This window comes from Rhinichthys klamathensis, unplaced genomic scaffold (assembly GCF_029890125.1).
Source record: "Rhinichthys klamathensis goyatoka isolate OS25496 unplaced genomic scaffold, OSU_Roscu_1.1 h1tg000157l_1, whole genome shotgun sequence".
In the NCBI taxonomy this organism is placed as follows: Eukaryota; Metazoa; Chordata; class Actinopteri; order Cypriniformes; family Leuciscidae; genus Rhinichthys; species Rhinichthys klamathensis.
Window position 1 is genome coordinate 4,179,731 of NW_026606692.1, and position 18,689 is coordinate 4,198,419.

The 18,689-nt window shown below is 35.8% G+C and overlaps 1 protein-coding gene across 2 annotated transcripts in view; it reads left to right on the forward strand.

The window, feature by feature from the left end:
• Positions 1–18,689, forward strand: part of erbb4a (erb-b2 receptor tyrosine kinase 4a) — a 207,324-nt gene that overhangs the window by 143,694 nt on the left and 44,941 nt on the right. For both annotated transcript variants that reach the window (XM_056258702.1, XM_056258703.1), the window contains exons 4-12: positions 8,148–8,282; positions 8,865–8,930; positions 13,021–13,139; positions 13,313–13,454; positions 13,657–13,770; positions 15,671–15,797; positions 16,300–16,373; positions 17,024–17,114; positions 17,902–18,101. In XM_056258702.1, the coding sequence (XP_056114677.1) occupies positions 8,148–8,282; positions 8,865–8,930; positions 13,021–13,139; positions 13,313–13,454; positions 13,657–13,770; positions 15,671–15,797; positions 16,300–16,373; positions 17,024–17,114; positions 17,902–18,101 (1,068 nt within the window). The remainder of the gene's footprint in view (positions 1–8,147; positions 8,283–8,864; positions 8,931–13,020; positions 13,140–13,312; positions 13,455–13,656; positions 13,771–15,670; positions 15,798–16,299; positions 16,374–17,023; positions 17,115–17,901; positions 18,102–18,689) is intronic.

Below are 18,689 nucleotides of genomic sequence, written 5' to 3' on the forward strand. Positions count from 1 at the left end.
TTTTTCCCCCGTTCACACTCGTTCAAAATAAAATCTATAAATGGATTTGGAAAATGAATAGGGTGAATTTTCATTTCATATACTGTAAAATGATAATAATAATAATAAATTCAAATGAACCTGATTATTGGAGTATGTTTTACAAGAAAATACTATTTCAGTATGTCTTTTTCAAAATTTCACGTTTAATTCATTACGTCTAATTCACGTTTTATTAGGGGGTCAAGGGCGAAGCGCTGAAACCCTATTGTTGTTATTATGTTATTATTATTATTATTATGCCGCAAAGATGATTGTGCAGACCAAACCGTAAGGCCTAGTGACATGAAACTTGGCCAGATATAGGTCTCAATGTAGGGAGACATTGGCAGGGTTATGGTGCCGACTGGCCAATAGGTGGCGCTACAGTTTTCAAAAAAAAACAAAAAAAATCAGCGAAATGGCTCATAACTAATCCGTTTGTCACAGTCTAAAGTTTCTTGTATAATTGGAATCCTTGGCTCAAGACATATATAGTTATTTTCAATGGCTTTGATTTTGGTTTCATTAAGCCATTATAAAATCTAACATCGACAATCACATTTGGTCAAAGTTCATTAATTCATTTGTACTTGAGCTATCAGTCTTTGCAGTTAAATCACCTCAGTGAAACATGAAAATAATAATACAAAGTGGAGCCTTAAAGTAAGCATTTTTTAACCTGTCATTTATTTAAAATATCTATATCTACAACAAAATGTTTGTGTGTATTAGACAGTTTAGCCCTTTCATTTCTCTCTGTGTGTGTTTATGTATTCTCTAAGGCAGATGTGTTATGGTGTCAGCCATACATTTCTTTGTGTTCTGCATTGTAGCTTTACTCAATTTGGGATCAGACTAGACTCCAACAGCATATGCAATAAATGCCTTAAACTGATTAAACCCCGTTAATTGCTTTTGCTACACCACATTGTTTTCTTTTAAAGCAGAAAATCTAAAACCAACTGCCTTTATTTTGGTCCTCAGCTGCTGTCTTGCCGTAGCTATACTGTGCCAATCCAAAATAAGGTGCAAATGTAGATTAGCTTTTTAAAGCTGTCATCTCTTACCCTTAAGAATGATAGTTATAAGTACTTTGATTTTATTTCCAAAGCTTATTGTAATAGCATTACTTCTTGAATATGAAATTATGTCTGCAAATTCTGTTTTTCCAACCATCAGTCAAGAACAAAGTGGGGACAGGAAGAGCTCTTTGTGGGTAATAATTGGTTTGCCTCTGAATCTCCAAAAAAAAAAAAAAAGCCCGTTCTTTGCAGCTGAATGTGATTAAAACAGCTCTCCGAGGACTTCCTGCAGTGGGGATATAAAGAGATCTCCTCACTCAATTCTGGTGGCAAATTGCATTGTGGGTGTTCCTTCTCTCAGCGACCTTCCTTGTTCCTGTTATAATCAACGCAAAGTTCCACCATTAACTATTTAACTCATCGTCCCTGTGGGGTGCAGTCAGAGCATTTAATGTCAAACATAATTGGTAAAGTTTATGAAAAAGTCTGAGGTCTGTTATTATTAAGCCTTTTTGGCATCAGCAGTTGAGTGTGTTTGTCAAGGGAAGATGTAATTGTGAGAAATTGTCCTTTTTTTGAGGGGTTGTTTGGGTATTTGCAACTGAGGAAGCCTAAGAGCGTGTTTACATGACAATGATGTACTAAAAGTGGAAACGTTGTTTCTTTGCGTTTTTTTAATGTTGTCAAAACCAACCCTGATCAAGGTCGTAACCATGTCTTGAAAATGTTTTTAAAATATATATATATATAAAGCAAACAGAAACATAACAGTAAAGAAAATTCTTGTTCTATTGCAACTATTTGCAAATAATTTTGCATTCATTTGCATTAAAATATGCACACATTTAGGCCTACTTTTATTTGTAAAAACGAAATAAAAACTACTTGCCTATAGACTGGACATGTAATACGCATGCACATGACGTCAATGTTTTCACAAATTCGCATTTTGTAGTTTACACAGAGAATAACCAACGCATTCTCATCCGTTGGCGTCATATAGGTGACGCCATATGACATTTCGTCGAAATTTTACGGACATGGCATCCTTTAGCGTCAATATAACACGCACTGTTATGGGTAGGTTTAGGTCTGGGGTAGGGCACGGTTATGACGCCTTGGCATCTGCGTCTCATATTGACGCTAAACGATGCCATGTGCGTTGGATTTAGACGCGCGTCACCTGTATGACGCCTTGGGTTCTGCGTCTCATATTGATGCTAAAGGATGCCATGTGCGTAAGATTTCAACGAAATGTACAAAGCGTCACGTGTATGACGCCAAAGGATGAGAACGGGCTGGAATAACGGTGTCGTTTTCAAAAACGTTCATTTTGAAACCTGTTCTCAAAAGTTAGCCTTTTCAGGCCCCCAAAACGCCATTGTCATGTAAATGAATGGCCAAAAGTTTTCCGTTTTTTAGTTGAAAACGGTGTCATGTAAATGGCCCCTAAGCTTGCAAGTTTTGCATCCTCAAATACACATTTGAGACCCTTAACAAGTAAAATAGAAAGCCACAAGCAGTGTGTGTGTAATCTGTATTTCAGTTCACGTATTTCAGTTTCAGTTTTCTGCTCAAGAAACATTTATTATTATCAATGTTTGTGTGGAAACCATGATACACTTTTTCCAGGATTCTTGGTTGAATAGAAACGAAGACAAAATAATAGAAAGCACAGCATATATTTTGAAACAGAAATATTTTTTGACATTATAAATGTCTTTACTGTCAATTTAGATCAATTTAATGCATCCTTGCCAAATAAAAGTATTAATTTCATTCAGAAAATACAGCGTATACTCTACACTAGATTTGGAATTACTTAGTAGTGAAAACGACTGGTCTAAACAAAACCCTTTTTGTGGCCTAAGATTATATGCAATAATGCCACAACCTAGTGCAGTTGTGTATTAATTCAGAGAGGAAAATATTTGCATACTGCAGTGCTTCCTAATGTAATGTAATCTTCTGTGACAAGAGCTAATTGCATATTCCAAGAGGTTGCCAGTTTGTTTTACCAAAGGGGTTTGTGTGTTAGTGGTGTGACATTGAGAAATGACTTATTGGATACTGTGAGACTAAATGCCTGCATTGTAAGTGTAAGTCAGTTTGCTTTGAACTCTTCGGGGTCTCCGTAATCGAGATGGCATTCATTCTATCAAACTCTTTGTAGTGTAATGGATAAAGCAAGCCGCCTCATGTCCCGTATTCATTATCAGTACAGTTCGCTGGAAAGCTGTAATGTCAGTATTTCAGTTGATCTTTGTCTGTGGACCTGATTTCAAAGGTACCTGCAGGTCGAAAAAAATCTACCTTTCACCAAACATGAAAGGAATAGGTGAGAAATGTAAGGTGCACCTGTGAGCTTTGGTTTTTCAGAATGGTCTGTGAGATGGCAGTCGTATCACCGCTCCACCAACCCTCCCAGCCTGCCCTCCTGAGACCCTGCTGTTGGGTGTGATTTCTGGGACGCTCCGCTATCTCCACAAGCCAAACTCCCCTCCCTGTGAGGCTGAATAATGAGACGCTTCGTGAATGTGGACGGGTGGAGGGCTGGGGCGATGGAGTGCCGTGGATCATGTTGCTAGTCTGAAGAGGATATTAGTGGAAGTGGCACTAAGCGACAGCAAGATGGAACTGGAAATTTCATTAGCATTTATTTTATATAAATAGTGTGACTCCGCACATCTCTCATTTTAATAGGGCCGTGTTTTCTTCAGCAACCATTTCAGGCTCTGTGGATGTTAGGGAAATGTAATAAGGAGTTGCAAAGTGACTCTATGATATTGGCAAGTCAGTCAAACCCTCTAAAGCAGCGATTCTCAATAGCCGCTTTTCCACCATCGGGCCGGATGGTTCTAAGGAGGGTAAGGAACGGTTCCTGTTATATTTGCATTTGAGTTTTGTTTGGCACAGCATGATTACAAACCTTTCTCGGTTGGATAAAACGTTTCCCAAAAGCATCGTTGGCCAACAATGATCGCAATTTCCATTGAACCCTATTGGGAATGACGGAGCTTGTGACCATAGTTGGCTTTGGGAAACACACCCCAGGACGGTGCTGGTAGAATGCGTGTAGTGACGTCGCCACTCAGGATTGGTCACTTGTCTGTTGCCTGGCTACCAGTTTCTCTGTAGCTGTATGGCCAACCGTGCTATTTGAGCAAAATAAACACAAGTTAATAAGAAGATTAATATTAATATATGATCATCCTCCATAACGCGGTAGCTATTTACATTGACGCATTTGTGTTACAATCCGTTGTGACCGTTATCAGCCCCACATGGAAAATGAAAACCATATCCGTACTGGCTGGGCCGGATCGGCAGGGAATGGTTCAGTTAAGCAACGAGAACGGTTTGGCCCGATGGTGGAAAAGCGGTTAATGTTTTTGACTCAAAGGCTCCCAGTTGTCCAAGACAATATTCGAAGGCTCCCTGATTTAGACTATTTCCAGAATTTCTGCTGTAATTATGACAAAACTGCTATCAAACTTTTTTTTTTATTATTGATAGAAACTGAGGTTTTGATATATTGAATGATTGTATATTCAATTAACCATGATTCCTTTTGTGATTTCAGAAGTTTCAGTAACTAGTTATTGAGGGGGGGAAATAAATAACTCAAATTATTTTTGTATTATACGAAATATTTTCTATAATATATATAACATAATAAATAACCTAATTAAAGTTAAATTATTATTAATATTTTAAAATAACCTATTTATTAATTTAATAATTTATTAATTTAAACACGTTTACTTTTTAATCTTGAGGCCCCCTAGTGCGATCCATTCCACTGGTTGAGAACCACTGTTCTAAAGGTAGATTTTCTTGAAAAAAATTTTTCTTGTGCAGCAAATCAGCATATTAGAATGATTTCTGAAGGATTAAGTGAAGCTGAAGACTGGAGTAATGATGCTGAACATTCAGCTTTGCCATCAGAAATAAATTACATTTTAAAATGTAAAAAATACAAAATATAAAAATCTTACTGACCCCAATCTTTTGAACAGTAGTATTTCGTAGCATTACTATCTGACACATAGTTTTAATATATATACAGTCTATAAACTACAGTCCTGATATGCTCATTTTACATAGATAGATAGATTTTCCATAATGAACTCCACATGTCGTATCTTTTGATTTATGGCCTATGATTTATTGACCATTTGCAGTTTATAACTCTGGGAGATCCTGAGCTGTCAGTCAAAAAGACAGCAAAAACAAAGCAAAGCAATCTTTTAGAAAGTTTTAACAGTTTTTTTTTCTTGCATATTATTTCAGTTATCGGGACAATGCATCACATTTGTCACACTGATTCACTGTGAAGCAATAACATTTAAGATGGCTGAAATTTAATCAGAAGGCTTCAACACAATTACGGATATCCATGAGGAGGCCCTCCTCCACACAGTCTGCGCTCTCAGATACGCTCACATTTGTCATGCAAAACAATCTCTCCACTGCTGTCAAAGAAACTAATGGAAAACACTGGGATTTCTTTTAGAGTTTTATGTAGTGACAAATTTGAGCTCTTTTAGGCTAAGAAGGATAGTATCTGTTACATTAACTGGAAAGGTGGGTGTGGGTGGTGGGAATAAAACTCGATTTATTATTCATAATCATGTGTAATACAAAAAAATCTAAGCTTACACTCTGTGTACATATATTATGAATAAACACTGGGGTCAGTAAATAACCCAAAAGTGAGTAAATGAGTAAATTCTAACAGTAATTCTAACAGTAATTCTGCAGAATTTAATAATAAAAAAGAATTCCCTAACCCTAAAGCAAGAGTTAAAAGCAAGTTTATAAGATTAACCCTAACCCTATCTCAGTCCATTTGCAGGTTTTATATATAATGTATCTGTAAGATCTTTCCTCCTGCACTCCACTTAGAGACATAAGTGATGCATTTTTAATTTAGTTATTGTTGTCAAAGAAGAGACCCGCCTCTGTACTTTCTTCAAGATCTTTCTAAGTTAAGCTTGTGTTCAGCTATTTTATTTTCAGTCTATTAACTCTTTCCCTGCCAGCGTTTTTTTGTTTGTTTTTTTAACTTGCCAGCCAGCACCAGTATTTTTGATAATTTTCACAAAACTTTCATAGCCCAGAATATTTTGTTAAATGAATATCTGAACATGCAATATCGATGATCGCTTTGTTTTACATGTGCATAAGCAATGATTGTATTGCTTGTTTCTGCTTCCCCTTCGCCTGTGTTTTGATCCGGAGATGTACTCTTTCAGAAGATGCCTAATAGCGCCCCCTACCGCATAACATGATGCGTCTGAAATCGCGTTCTGTCTGAGTAGGAACTACATTTGAATTTACTTTGCGATCGTTAAAAAAGTATGTTTTTTATAGTATGTACATGTGTAGTATGGACGTACTACATCCGCCATGTTGTTACCAGCGTCAGTTGTATCACTTCACTGCCATTCATAAATCCTCTCCCGAGGCCTCATGGGATAGTAAAGTGTCCATCGATTGCACACTTCAGAATCTCAGTGGAAGTAGTAGGCCATCCAGGGACTTTTCACCTACTGTTTTTCGACTACGTTTTCAGACATACTACTATTTTGATTTCTATTTTGATACGATTTCAGACGCAGTGAGAGTGAAAACACGGACTGCCGGAAAATTCCGTAAATGGCGGGTAAAGTGTTAATACACATAAACCCTGCGTCAGTTTGTATGGACTAAGAGATGTTGGTCTGGTTACGAGGAAGCCAGTATGAAAGCTAATGGTGTGTTTCTGGACGTTTAACACAGGGTCACTACACTGAATTTGAAGGTAATTAAACCTAAAATATTAATAATAAATAGATTTCAGCATTGTGATTTTTTTTTCCAACTGGCAGACCATAAAATGAGCAAAAACAAAGCAAATAAACAGCAACAAAAACATTAACTTAGACTGAAAAAGGATCCCAAGCCAAATAGAAAACCGCTAGTATGTGTGTTTGTGTTTGGAAAGAAATCAGACTTGGTACTCATCCAGACTCATTCATTGTGTTTGTATATAGCGCAGTACAATACAATCATCCAACCATGCAAGGTGTCTGATACACCTTTTCACACTCTCAGAGGGGAGCCTGGAACCAGAGAGACAGTCATGGACACAGGCTGATCTTGATAAAAGCTGAAGCGTTTATGGTAGAGGACGTCAAAATGAGATGCCAAAAAATGAGTTTTTTTGTTTTTTTCTTAATTATTGTATTTGCACACTGAGCTTGAGACTGATAAATTGAACTGTCTGGACGCGTATCTCTGCATGTCATACTCGCATGCTCATCACAACCAGCGTGACACTTTCCAACCAGTTAAATGGTACAGGGAACCCTGATAGAAACTTTCCAGGATAACAGAAACTTTTGAGATTATGAGTGTATGCTGCTGTGTAGAGAAAAGATTAAATCAATGAACGACACGCACAGACAGTATCAATGTGAACTGCTCTGTCAGTTTAGGAATGGAGTGGAGTACAGCATGATGGAAATATGCTCCTTTGTATCAGTGTTATTTTATAAACTATATACTATTATAGTATTTATTAATATTTTGAATTACCTTTTTTTTTACATCTTCAGTTTAAGTAATTTTGTTATGTGTGTTTGTCATTCAATATTTTAATAGTTCAATGCTTATATTTAGCTTAATTTCCTTTTAGTTTAGTAATTTTAGAAAAATAATAATAAAAAAAATTCCAGGCAAAGTTTAAGATTTAGTTTAAGTTTTTAATCTAATATTTATATTTTATTTCATTTATATTAAAGAAAATGATTTCAAGTAGTTTAGTTGAAAAATGTAAAAAGTTTATGTTAATAATTTCTTTGTTATCTTACTTCTACTCTGAGACCCAAAAACTAGTTGAACAGTTAAGTGACTCTTAAAACGAAATTATAAATGTAATTGTTTATAGATAATAATATAAATCCAAGTGCCATTTATGTTGAAGAAAAATAGCACAAGAACACTTTTCAACCATAATATTTCACAAAAAGAAGTCAAATGTAATAATCCAAGTTATTTTTCAGCTCCTTCAGCAAATATTCTTATTATAATAAGCGTATGTTCTAAAATGTTGTACAGAAATCCTGAATGGAGGCGTGTATGTGGATCAGAACAAGTTCTTGTGCCATGCTGACACCATCCACTGGCATGACATAATCAAGAACCCGCGGTCTGAACTTCTGGTGGTTCCGTCCAACAACAGTGGCAACACATGTGAGTACCACTGAGAAGATTTGACACTGTTTAAAACAATAATGTTCATATCATCAAAACATAAGATTCATGACTTTTTATGACTAACAATTTGTATTATTATAAATTTTTTTATTATAAAGAATTATTATTATTATTATTATTATTATTGCTGTTATAATTATTATTATTAAAAAATAAAATGTTATTAGTATGAAAACCCTGAAGATGGAGCAGGTGGTCTTTCTGTTTTTACCCTTTCTTTTACACATTGTAATTGTAACAGTTAATTTTCCAATAATTTATTCCATGAATATTAATCCAGGTCTTTCAAACTCAATTCGAAAACTATTACATCTACAATAGGGAACTAGTCTGTGCAGAAAAAAACCCCAGCTGTCAGTAGTACAATTATAAGGATGATTGAATACATTTAATACCAGTACAATACAAGATGTGGTATACATGTTACAGGTTCAGACAAATACAATTCAAATCTAGTGTCTGAACTATTTATAAATGATCTTTGTTGACACATCTGACCGATTAGTTTTATACGGAACACAAAAGGTCTTGGGTGATTATTTGGGGTTATTTCCGCAGGCAGACGGTGTCACAGATCTTGTAATGGACGTTGCTGGGGTCACCAGGAAGACCAGTGCCAAAGCTGTGAGTTTTTATCCATCCTATCTACTGTACGTCCTCAATATACCACAGCCGCATTGTGTCTTCCACACTTTAATGACAATTTAGCGCTTTTAAGAATTGAAATGACCGATTAACTCTCTGGGGTTTTGACATGCCCTGACATTTGTGCTATTTTAAGTTGCTTATAAATGGCTAAAGTCTGATTACACTGTACAAACTGGGCTACAATAATATGTCAGCAACATGTACATGTTTACAATTTTGAAGTAGAAAAAGTAGACCCTTTACAGTTTCGAATGATGCATCTGTATGACCATAAATTATAGAGTATTTTAAGTCGATTTTTCTGCTGTCAAAAAAAAAAAAAAATTCTACTAGAACGCACTGGTGTGTTCATCGACCCCAGAAAATTAATAGCCCAGGAGAATTTTGTATTTATTTTTATTTTTACTTCATCCCTGATTGTTCCTTATAGACAATTGGTAAGTAAGCATAGCTGTAAACATATCATACAATTGACATAATAAGTCTACATGACTGCATGTGCATTATAAATAGATATATTTTTATAAAAGCCAATACTAGCTTTGTGTGACAAACAGAGTGAAATTGAAGTTGGTTTACAGATGAACTGTCTAGAGAACAAAAAATTGAGACCTCACACATTCCTCTGGGAATGATTGATCAAATCATTATTAATATTTTGAGCATTAAGAAGCACTTTTGAATGCTAGTAATTTACTTAATTGACTGTTGTTCCCAGACAGATTTTTCCATTTGATTGGTTTGTGGCTACAGTCATATGTAATCAGAGTTTTTTTTTCTTTATTTTTCTTTGTTTTTCAACGTGGTTCTGAAATTATGAATTTTCATTTCTGACACCATTTCTAATAAAAGGCAAAGGTGTGCTGTCTGTTATTGTCAGTTTGAGCCTCTGGGCCGATAGCTGTGATAATCAGCTGGTAAGGGTTATCAGGGTATCTCTACTGTCTGGAACCTGCTGGTGATACAGCTCATAGTGTGGGTGGTAATTAGAGCTTAATAAAAGAGTGACAAAAAGAAGGACAGAGAGAGACAGTGATCATATTCTCTTCTGGGTGTCAGAGTGATGTACTTTAACAGCACAAGACATTTCAGACTGCTGCAGACGCCGTGAACTATTCCAAGTCATGGAGTTTGATGTCTAATAAGACAGAGTGACAAACTTGTTATTTGGCTATGTCTGTTTTGGTTTTGCACACTACCTCACTTAACTAATTCAGCTGTTAGAAAGAGTGCATTTGCATGAATATAAACCAAACAACTAAAGGCTGGCCCCCAGTAAAATGTTTTGTAAATCTTATCAGATTTTCTAAATGTAAGAGACCAAAAACATGACGCAAAAAAAAAAAGAATAGATTTAACAGTTTTTTCCCCCCCTATAGTGTGTGGAGGGCTGTGATGTGAACAAGACAGCACAAACACAACACCCACTAGATTCCATTCACAAACAAGTAGAGATCTCACAAAATCTCTCGTGGTCAAATGTGACTTACATAGGACAACGGGCAAGAATACATAGTGAATGTGATGATAATATGTTTGGACTGCTTGAACAGAAAATTCACAGGAAAAAAAAAGAAAAAGATTTTAATGAAGTCGTGTTATGCTTCCGTCAGCTCGTTTCCTGATTGTGTATCTGTTTGTTCCACACGACAATCTACAGGATCCATGCGCGTTTGTCCGCGGGGTTCCGCCCACACAAATGGATTTCAGATCGTAAATATTCAACATGTTGGATATTTACAATTTGAGATCGGTGCAACCCCGGCGTGCTTTTTCAATGATTCAATCACTCTTAACACACATCACACCACAGGAAAATCTGATAAAATAACCTGTAGAACCATCAAGATAATCGGCATTTTACCTTAGGATTGCCAGAAGGGAAGAATTTGGCCCAAACCCGGCCCGGTTATCTTGTAGTGTGTGCGTGCCTTTTCTCAAGTATGACACTTTTCAATGCTAAGTATATGATTTGAATGGCCAGTATATTAGCAAGGAGAGTTGTAGATATTTGACTATTTTGAGTGAATCATTTGATCAATTTTGAGTGAATCATGAGTATATATTGTTCAAATTATTTGTTCTTATTCATGTTTACTGTATTATAATTCTTCCTTCTAAGTTAACTGGCCGATATAATTCATAGATAGACAGAGAGACAGACAGACAGACAGACATACAGATAGATAGATAGATAGATAGATAGATAGATAGATAGATAGATAGATAGATAGATAGATAGATAGATAGATAGATAGATAGATAGATAGATAGACAGACAGATAGATAGAGACAGACAGACAGATAGACAGACAGACAGATAGAGACAGACAGATACACTTCCTCCTTCACTGTCACAGATACAGCTCAGTCAGAGACCTCTACTTCAATAAAATTAATAACTTAATACAGGGCTTTACAGCCATGACTGAAGTAGAACAGATAAAGATCCTACTAGGAGAGGGACAGACCGCAACACTGGCTGCCAGATACGTGTATGTGTGCCACAGCCTGAGAGACAGCAGGTGAATGTGTGTGTGTGTGTGTGTGTGTGTGTGTGTGTGTGTGTGTGTATGTGTGTGTGTGTGTGTGTGTGACCTCAGGGTGTTTCCCTACTGCCCACCACAGTGACTTCAGTAATGTGTGTGTGTTTATGTATGTTAAAACACTGTGGTATCAAAATGTTCACAGATATTCTAATCTGTTACACTGTTCACTTGTACAATTAATTTAATTTGTACATTTAAATTTAATTTATGTTATAATATTCAAGTATGTTGATGTCTTTATAATTTTCCTATGTATTCCAAGCTTTGGCAATATTGTCATATATACAGTCATGCCAATAAAGCAATTTGAATTGAATTGAATTGACAGACAGATACACAGACAGACAGACAGATAGATAGATAGACAGACAGACAGACAGACAGATAGATAGATAGATAGATAGATAGATAGATAGATAGATAGATAGATAGATAGATAGATAGATAGATAGAGACAGACAGATACACAGACAGACAGACAGACAGACAGACAGACAGATAGATAGATAGATAGATAGAGACAGACAGACAGACATACAGATAGACAGACAGATAGATAGATAGATAGACAGACAGATAGATAGATAGATAGATAGATAGATAGATAGATAGATAGATAGATAGATAGATAGATAGATAGACAGACAGATAGATAGATAGATAGATAGAGACAGACAGATAGACAGACAGATAGACAGACAGATAGATAGATAGATAGATAGATAGATAGATAGATAGATAGATAGACAGACAGATAGATAGATAGATAGATAGATAGATAGATAGATAGATAGATAGATAGATAGATAGATAGATAGATAGATATAGACAGACAGAAAGACAGACAGATAGATAGATAGAGACAGACAGATAGACAGACAGATAGATAGATAGATACCGACAGACAGACAGATAGATAGATTAGATAGATAGATAGATAGATAGATAGATAGATAGATATAGATAGATAGATAGATAGATAGATAGAGACAGACAGACAGACAGACATACAGATAGATAGATAGATAGATAGATAGATAGATAGATAGATAGATAGATAGATAGATAGATAGATAGATAGATAGATAGAGACAGACAGATAGACAGACAGATAGACAGACAGATAGATAGATAGATAGATAGATAGATAGATAGATAGACAGACAGATAGATAGATAGATAGATAGATAGATAGAGACAGACAGAAAGACAGACAGATAGATAGATAGAGACAGACAGATAGACAGACAGACAGATAGATAGATAGATACAGACAGACAGACAGATAGATAGATTAGATAGATAGATAGATAGATAGATAGATAGATAGATAGATAGATAGATAGATAGATAGATAGATAGATAGATAGATAGATAGATAGATAGATAGATAGATAGATAGATAGATGTATTGATAGATTGAAGTATTGATTGTTTATTGGCCTTTGGTATAGTTTTTTTTATAGAAAACTATTTATTCTAAATCTTCCTCTATCTATATATTCATAATCATACAGTGACAAAGACGGTGTGTGCAGAGCAGTGTGATGGACGCTGTTTTGGTCCGTACGTCAGTAACTGCTGCCACCGGGAATGTGCAGGAGGCTGTTTCGGACCCAAAGACACAGACTGCTTTGTATGTCAACTCTTTATTTTTACCTGATTCTGCATGATTTAAAAGGGTAATAAAGGCAATGACAAGAGCCTGCTCACTTTGTTTGAAAATTAATCTGTTCTCTTTCTTATAGTCATGTTTTATCGATCTAACACATATGTACGTGATTTTTTTTTTTTTTTTTGGTTTCTCAGGCTTGTACCAACTTTAATGACAGCGGGGCCTGTGTGACACAGTGTCCTCAGCCATTCGTCTACAATCCAACAACCTTCCAGCTCGAACACAATGCCAACGCCAAATACACATTTGGAGCTTTCTGTGTCAAGAAATGCCCACGTAAGTTAGCTTTCATGGAGGACGGCATTACTAATCTAACAAACAAACACTTTCCCATGGTAACTACTCTTCATGTGCATAAAGTATGGGCGATTTGGCCTGATTCCATTTCCATTTTGCGTTATTATCTTTTTTTTCATCTCAGACTATCATTGCACAGCAGTCTCATTTATACTCTAATATTTTGCTGTCTGGAACTCAGATAATTTTGTGGTGGATCACAGCTCTTGTGTCAGAGCCTGTCCGAGCAACAAGATGGAAGTGGAGGAAAATCACATCAAGATGTGCATCCCGTGCACTGACATCTGTCCGAAAGGTCAGTGCTATTCATAAAGGTTGTTCTCATGTTGACATTATGAACATGATGATGCAAAAATGTCCCTAGGCAACCATTTTCTCTGCAGGTAATAGTAAATGTCGCTTCCTTAGGTCAAATAATACTACAAAAAAGTACACTACCATTCACAACTTTGGGTCAGTGAGATTTTTTTCTTAAAAAAAAAAAAAAAAAAAGTTCACCAAGGCTGCTTTTATTTGCTTAAAAACATGGTGAAAATTGTGTGAAATAATGTTACAATGTAAAATAATGGTTTTCAATTTTAATATATTTTGACATTTAATTTATTCCTGTGATGGCAAGGCTGCATTTTCAGCATCATTACTCCAGTCTTCCTAAAATATGAAATCGCCTGAAATCATTCTAATATGCTGATTTGCTGCTCAGGAAACATTTCTTGCTAAAATCAGTGTTAAAAATAGTTGCGCTGCTTAAATTTTATTTGTGGAAATAGTGATACATATTTTTCAGGATTCTTTAATAAATAGAAAGTTCATAAGAACAGCATTTATTTGAAATGAAATATGTTGTATAAATTTCTTTACTGTCACTCTTGATAAATTAAATTAGGAGTAAAAAAAAAAAAATTAGGAGTATTGATTTGTTTTTAAAAAGAAACATCTTAATCTTACTGACCCGACAGAACGTTCATGTATATTTTTCAAGCTGATCTAGCAAATGCATATCCACATTTGAGAGTAAACAAACATGATCAAAAAAGAAATTGGCTATTTAACTGAAAAGCTGGACTTTTTTTTTCCTACATCCGCCAAATTAATCATTCCGCTTTCTCCCATTTAGTTTCCTTTCACTGGTTCCATCTCCCCCTTCTTATACTGCCTTTGAAATGAAAGTACCAGCATGTGTTGCTTTGGATACTGGTCATCAGGATGGGATGCTTGTGTTATGGTGTCTCAACCAGGCTTCTTAACCATCAGGATCAACCATACATTCGAGTCTACCCATAGATCAGCCAAACCAGCACTTGTTACCAGCCTCTTGTTAGTTTTAGATGGTCTAAAAAGCAGGCGTACTGATGCACGTGTAAAACCTTGAAGTATATAGAGAGTCAACACATAACTGGTCAATTCTATAATGATTGTAACAAAAGTGTGTTGTTCTTTCAATAGAGAAAGGATTAATGGGGGATGACCACAAAATAAGCAGAAGTGATAATGGGCCCGGACAACAAACTGGGTCAATATCAATATGACTCACATTTAATCATAATTAAGCTCACAATGGAGGGAGAAATTGACTCGGTCGATGTTTGAATATCTCTCTCTCTTCAGTGAATTATGATAAAGCCAAACTCATTTTACAACAGAGAAATGTATGTCAACGTGTTATTAAGAATATGGTAAACATGCTGTAGATTTTCTGCAGAGTTTGCAGAAAGGCGCTATATAAAATAACTTATTATTATTATATTAGTTATTTCAACCATAGAAGCAGTGTTGTTTCATTATTATTTATACTTTTTTTTAGTATTTATTAATTGTTTGAATTAGCTTTTATTTTTATATTTCGGTGTTATAATATTAGTTTAACTTTTAGTAATTTTGTTATGTGCTTTCGCCATTTTTAGCTTTAATTTATTTTTATTTTAGTTTTAGTACTTCAACATATTTTATTTTAGTTCTGTTTTCATTTGTTTTTAAGACAATTTTTATCTTTTATTTTATTTCAGCTTTTTTATTTCAGTTGATGAGAACGAGTTTTAGTTAGCAACACACATCAGAGAAGACCACTTTTCAGGGGTTTTTACTTTTCAAAGTCCTCACCATAGTAGTAAACAAAGGTTTCAGTTATGTTTGCTCTCAGTTGTGTTGTGTAAATGGTAAATGCTATTTAAATGGGTTATATTTGTGGTGTTCAGTGTGTGATGGCATAGGTACCGGCAGTCTTCAAACGGCTCAAACCGTAGATTCCAGCAACATTGAGAAGTATGTCAATTGCACCAAGATCAACGGCAACCTCATCTTCCTCATCACAGGCATCAAAGGGTGAGTCCAGTCTATTTATGGCTATTTATTTATGGCTATTTATGGCCATTACACATTCGGATCATTTTTGCAATATCATGTCTAATATGGGTCTCATTTTGAAGGTAAAGTGAACAATGGCAAAAAAAAATTTGCCAATGGGCACTTTGGCTTGCGGTGTGAACGTGGTCTTTGATTCTAAGGCAGCTTTAAGCAATCAAAGAGCATGTTTCTGAAACTCATGTACAGTAGAAGTGTAAAATCTGTATAAGCTGGAGTACACAGGAAATAGCATAGTGTATGATGGGCACACACTCAGATTTTTTAGCTTCAGTATGTTTCCATAATGAGCACATCAAAACATGTTTGATATTTTGAGCCGATTTTAGAATAAATATCGTAGTGTATGATCAGATTTTAAAAGTCATAGTGTATTCCAGCCTTTAGGCCACCGATGCACATGTGTACACATACACATAGCCTAACCCTTTTTCTGGTTGGTTTTGTGTATTATTTTTAATAGGGATATGTTTCATGGTATCAGAGCTCTGGACCCTGATCGGTTAAATGTATTCCGCACCGTCAGAGAGATCACAGGTGAGCGACAGTCACCATCCATCACATCACAACCCATTAAACCTGTGTAGCCTTGCGTAAAACCATTAACTTTCTTTATTTCTTCATACATTAACTTTTAATCCTTTGTCTTAGGGAATAATCTTTGTCACAAATCCTTACGCGGTATGCTATATTTATTTGTTTATAAAGCCTCAAAGGAATGAACTATGACTCATGCTAAAAGCCTTTTGTCACTTTCAACTTGTTCTTATGATTGTGCCAAATAGCTAATGGAGTGAAGCAGCAAAGCAACGTTTTCCAAATGAAACTCGTGCACTAAGAAACTGCTCTCTTGTGCACCAACAGCCTCCGTTTAGACACATTTCACCCAATACGACGACAAAATGATCATTTAAACAATGTGCGTCTGAAGGATGCTCATTGGTAATGGAACCGTTCTTTTAATTAGCGCAATCATTTCCCCGAATATACTTTCATTTCAAAATAATGGGGTAATTGTACTGTCAGACAGACAGTAATAATATTGTACTCACTGGACCTGTGGCAATATCCTCAGCCGATGTCTACTGTCATAGTAACAAACTTGTTTATCTGTTTCACACGCAGGGTATTTAAAAGCATAATTTGAACGAGCAAAAGCTGAATATTTTTCTTTTCTGTTTTCGTAGGTTCCTTAAACATCCAGTCCTGGCCAGAAAACATGACAGATCTTGGCGTTTTCTCGAACCTTGCCACCATCGGAGGGCGATCTCTTTATAGGTAAAAGTTAAACAACAGTTGTGGACATATGTGTGTTTGTTCTTAGCTTTTTGTTAAAATGATGATAAATCCTGATTATTTTAAATAAGGGAGTTCGAAATGTATGTCACTTTATTTCGATGGTCCACTGCAGTAACTTTGTAACTTCATGTCAACTACCTCTCATTAGAGTATTAGTAGACTGTTCGGTTATGGCAGGGGTAGGCAAGTTTGTTCCCAAGTCCATATATTTAATATATTTGTAAAGGTTTTAACATGGGGTTACTTCAAGTACATAAAGTCCTGTGCCTAGAATCCTAGTGCTGAATAGATAAAAGGACTGCTTTGTGTCACAGTTATGTGGCCGATGGGTGGATTGATGCTTCCCATGGGTAAAGCCTTTTTTCTTCACCCAACTCTCAAAATCATGTCCAGAATTCACTCCTGGACTAGTTTAGTTGAAATCTATTAGGCCTTTGTAGTTTCAGAGGGTTGGCAAATATGTGTCGCCGTCCCAAGTGTACTTTCCCTGTTCATTTTTGGGCTGAATCTTTTCACAGATTTGCTCATACTCTAAATGATTTAAATCGTCTTTTAGTAATATATTCAGAAGTGTCCTCATTAACTACTTCTAAGAATCCCCTTGTTTCACATTAGATCCAAGTGAAAAATGTTCACTCCCTCTGGATGTGGCACTTAAAATAGTTCCTGTAGCACTGTTGTCATTTATCAGAGACGTCTTCAATTATATCCCGCATTAATGTGAAGAAGAGTGAAGCAGTCTTTGCTGTCTGTGTCTTCTTCTCAGTGGTATTTCTCTGCTGATCCTGAAGCAGCGCTGGATCTCTTCACTGCAGTTCCAGTCTTTAAAAGAGATCAGCGCCGGTAACGTCTACATGACCAACAACAGCCAGCTCTGCTTCTACAACACAGTGAACTGGACCGGTCTGTTCCGCACCAGCACCCAGAGAGCTCTGATCAAGAACAACAGGGACACCAGAGAGTGTAGTGAGTGCCGTTCAATCGCTGCTCTCATCTACACCTCCATCTGTTCAGTAACTGTGATTTAAATAAGATGTTTGAAGCAGGAATAACAATCTTGGCATGCAAGAGTGATGCATTTGTTTGAAATGCTTCCATATCCAGCGAAGACCAGCGAATCTCAAAAACAGACTTTAATTAGACTGAAAATCGAGGATCAGATTCTGTCATTTAGTTGCTAAAATACAACCAATTTAATTGTATCTTATGATGTCTTATTGAATTTTGTAATTGATATAAAGTAAAAAGAGAATCATACACTTGCAGTTCGGTTCAAGCCGTGAGGAAACAGAATATTATATTGTTATTCGTTTATAGTGTTAACAGTGTTAACATTTTCTTTCAGTGTCCACTTTAGCCAAGTGTTTTTGCCCCAAAGGATGCAATTTAGATGCATGACTATTAAGAGTTAAGTGAAAAACATATTTTATACACATACCAGCATTTATCACACATTCATTCTTCAAGACAGTTATGTTAACATATTGAGTTGACATAAATATGTTATGTGAGTGAACATATGAAAATTATTTAGATATGAGACTCATATGTAAC